Source organism: Patiria miniata, unplaced genomic scaffold, assembly GCF_015706575.1.
Source record: "Patiria miniata isolate m_02_andy unplaced genomic scaffold, ASM1570657v1 HiC_scaffold_4, whole genome shotgun sequence".
NCBI lineage: Eukaryota > Metazoa > Echinodermata > Asteroidea > Valvatida > Asterinidae > Patiria > Patiria miniata.
Genome location: NW_024037071.1, coordinates 3,039,578 through 3,043,843, shown reverse-complemented (window position 1 = coordinate 3,043,843; position 4,266 = coordinate 3,039,578). Strand labels below are relative to the sequence as shown.

The following is a 4,266-nucleotide window of genomic DNA, read 5'->3' as shown; positions in this document are numbered from 1 at the left end:
ACGAAATTGCCTTGCTATAGCGAGTTTGTTATTTTGGTATAAACATTGCACTAGGGACGAGGAGATGTACCGAACTGCACGCAAATGACCTGCTGTGGCACCGGCTTTTTACGGCTTGCTTGCCCGTACCCGGTGGACGGAACGATACGCCGCGACTGCGCAGGCGCGGAGATCGCGCATCAGCCACGCGCGGTAGGCCCCGCCCACCTCTGCTCTCAGTGGATGACGAAGAGAGAGTGATATCGTTGGGCTGCCGTGCGTATATAGAGAGAGTGCGACGGGGCGAAAGGGTACATTGCCGTCCGTCACAAGCCGATCGGCGCACTCCAGAACCCCCGCTGCTCGCTCAAGAGAGACGGCACATCATCGCTCAACTCGGAGCTCACCGTTGAAAAACCCAAAAACCCTGACAGTTCCTGGAGAATGGGCCTTGATTTTGTTTCTCTGCACAACTTCAGCAAGTAGTGGCGAGATGAACTGATATTACACAAGCACTTTTGCGGTTTCAAATTGAAATATTGTGTTTCTTTGCAAAAGGCAATACGCTATACCCTGCGTGATTTGCTAATCAGCCCACGGATTGTACAATGTGAAGTCCGCAGGATTAATTTGTTCTCCCTGGAAAAAGGCAAGTCATTTGTGTGAGCATCCCTTTGTGCTCCAGCTCTGCAGGGCGACGGATTGACTGAAATTACTGACAGTAACTGTTTCTTTCGGCCATAGGGCTGGGTATAGCAAGATGGGAGCTCAACAGTCCGACTGTAATCCCGACATGCCACCTACCAACCTGACAGGAATGGAGCAGTTATTCATGCCCTGGTTCAGGGACAACCTGTCGGTTTTCATGGTTACCATCGTCATGCCCATCTTGTTCTTCGTGGGCTTGGTGGGAAACCTGGCTTTTTTGTTCGTCATGGCGCGGGTGTCCTGGATGCACACCGTCACCAACTATTACCTGGCTAACTTGGCGGTGGCTGATATCTCTTTCCTTGTAGCGGCCATCGGTGAGAAGATGTGGGCCTACCAGGCCACCCCGCTCACTATAGACACGGCGAGCTTCATGGGCCGCTCCGGTTGCATCATTGTCCATTTCTTGAAGAACTTGACCCTCTTCGCCTCGCTCTTTCTGGTCACCCTGGTCTCCTTGGAGCGCTTCTACGCCATCTGTAAGCCCGTCCAGCATTGGATGCTGAGCGACAAGGGCCGGACGGTCAAGCTAGTTGCCGTGACCTGGTTCATCGCCTTGGTCTTCGCCTGCTTGTTGGTACCGGCCAACTCGGAGCTCGTCGCCATCTGCCTCAACTGGCCCGACACGGACAAATACCGCAGCTTCCCTAAGGTCGTCGGCTCCTGTCACCCTGCTGCCCCCTGGATGCTCACTTTCTCCCTGGGCATGCAGACCGTACCGTTCACCGTGGCCATGGTAGGCAACATAATCCTCTACATCATGATCATCAAGAACTTGAACCAAAGGGTGGCGGCCAAGGAGAAGAAACAAGCCACCCGCCAGGGCTCGGGCACCCCAGCACCACAGAACGTGACCCAGAGCCACCAGATCCGGAACACGGTGGCCCGGATGCTTATAATCAACGGCACCCTGTTTTTCATCTGCTTGTCGCCGTTCCAGTTCACTTCCTTCGGGACCTTGATCGTAGATGAGATGGGGAGCAAACCGATCCTCAAGCAGCACCAGAAGAACATCCTGCTGATCGTGTGCCAAACCTTCACCTACGTCAACTCAGTCGTCAACCCCTTCGTGTACACGGTGACCAATAAGAGATATCGCCACGCCTTTTACGTGGCCTTCACCTTCAGCAGAACAGAGCAACGCCAGCGATACTCCAAGAATACCTCCGTGGTGACCACGGACATGTCCACTCGCATGTGAGGAGGAAAGAACGCAAATCAACGAACCAACAGCCCTACGGGTCTGCGAGAATATTTGGCGGGAAATCACTGGGCGCCAGACCAGAAGACGAATCGGCCGATTTGAACCAGACCATGGAGACGATAAAAGCCACTGGTATCAAGGAAATTCTCCTTTTTCGTCTTGTAGGTTGCCTACTGATCTGCCCCAGGGGAGTTGGCATCTATGACTCGGGGAGCCCGCCCGCCGCTCACGGTACAGTCACACATCTTTGATTTCTCGCCCCCAAAAGAGACACCCCTTCGATATATTTTGCCAAGGGCGATCTCTGGTTTCACCAAGGACAAAAAAAAAAGACCAAAAAAGGTATCTGTGTCGAGCTTCCCGCGCTGATCGCGTTGCACGCACGGGCGGTTGTAAGTCTAGATCAATAATGTTGAGTGCTCGTATCCCGCCATGTATTTCCCGTAAATCAGTACCCCATAATACTCCGATCATGTATTCACTATCAACCTCGGAAAAAAATGGCGCCAAAAGTGGCATTAAAATCCGTGGAATTTTACACTTGTATCAACTGTTTTACTCATCCCCCTTTATACATTTTGTAAAAGCTTGTTACATTGTTTCACCTGTTTGACAATCCAATCAAATTATAGCCCAACATGAAGCGCCAATGAGTATGATATAAAGTAAATTTTACTTGACAAAGTCCAAATAAGTAGCAAACTAAGCGCGCCAATCCTTAGATCGATCTGCTCAATATTCAGAATTCCCTTCAGACTTGACAGCTTACGACTGACTTAATGGCGTCGGGGTTTTCCTGCGCATATTTCGGATACGAAATATCTCCGCATGTTTTGTAGTTGCTGCGACATACTCCATTATCATACTCTCAATTTTTCATTATTCCGTGACCAAAAAATACCTCACATCATAATAATATTGTAATCTGCACTTTATGTAAATGAGTTATGACCATAATACATAATGGACCGAGGTCATCTTTACTGTTGGAACCTATCTTTGCGTAGGAAAAACAAAATTCGCTGTGATCAGTACTATACAGATAACGCCAATGTACTTTGTGAAGGTTGCAGACGATTTTTAAGTGTACAGTTCTTGGGCCGAACCAGCATAAAGTTTGGAGAATTAAGGGACGACAATAGGACACAATTGAAGTAATTTTGTACATAATTTATAGCGGGCATTAGGTTTTTGTTCAAGTAGTGTACTTGCAGTTGGTGCAATTATTATGATTATAACCCGTAACTGCGCTATTTGCTTGTGGCTTGTGTTCGCTTTCAATATGGCTCCCTGCGGGTTTCTATTGATCTGTATCATACACACAGCATTGCCGCCGTGTCATCTCGTCAAGTCTTGTGCCGGCTCTCCGCTGATCCTTGGCAATTAAAAAGAAAATAATAATAATGATAATAAACAACGCCAGAATTCGTCTCTGAATAATGTAATTAGTGCCACTGTGCCACGAGACGTGGCTATGAAATTGAATTTGTGACATGCAGTGTCATACCAAACGGTATATATACATACACGTCGATAGTAGTATTATTGGGTAGCAATGCTGGTTTTGATCATATTTTATTCATGTCACACTGCACTGTTGCGTTTCACTGTTCACCGTAGTCCCATACGGTAGACAAACTAAGAAAGCCATCTCAGGGTTTAATGGGAACACGATTTTTTTAAATCGTCGTGGAGATCAACCGACTGAGGTAAACTACCCTACCGGGGGACAACACTGCCGCGGTATATCAGCTGGGCTTTGACTGTACATGTAATTCTTATCTCAGATATAAAAGTGCTGAACTTTAACATGATTTACATTATCAAGTGCTGATCTAAATACTGTTTTGTTGTCCTGAAAAAAATCTTGATTGGTTAAGTTTTATCAATTGGCGAATTATATCAATTACCAGTGTTCTGTCAGAGAGCGCATTAACATACATGTGTTTGCACAATTTGTTTCGCAAATGTAAGATAAGTTGTATCCCAAATGTTTCGAATTTACAAAATTTTGTTCTTTCTTTAAATAGTATTCAGTATTACCTATTAATTTCACCACTGGCATTCTGAAGATGTGGTGAAGTGAACGAGAAGAAAGTATTACCATACCAGTGAAAAGGGTGATTGTACCCCAACGACGTGAGCGCATTAAGGCAGAAAATAGCTCGCGCTTTGGGAATGATCCGTAAAGACAGCTAGCCGCAGAGCAAGAATATGCGGATAAGATTTCCGCAATTTTTGGACATCTTGCATTTACATCAACATTTCTTCTGTTATCTTGAGAAAAAAAAACCCAAAAACATCTGTGAGATGTATATGGAATGTATTACCCCTTAAGTTAGAAAAAATACTAATGGACTGAAACAGAAATGATT

The 4,266-nt window shown here is 46.3% G+C and overlaps 1 protein-coding gene across 1 annotated transcript; it reads left to right on the top strand.

Moving 5' to 3' along the window:
* Positions 1-309: 309 nt before the first annotated feature.
* Positions 310-3,864, top strand: LOC119739590 (neuropeptides capa receptor-like). Its single transcript, XM_038214574.1, has one exon. The coding sequence runs from the start codon at positions 740-742 to the stop codon at positions 1,886-1,888; it is 1,149 nt and encodes a 382-aa protein (XP_038070502.1). The 5' UTR covers positions 310-739; the 3' UTR covers positions 1,889-3,864.
* The last annotated feature ends 402 nt before the right edge of the window (positions 3,865-4,266 follow it).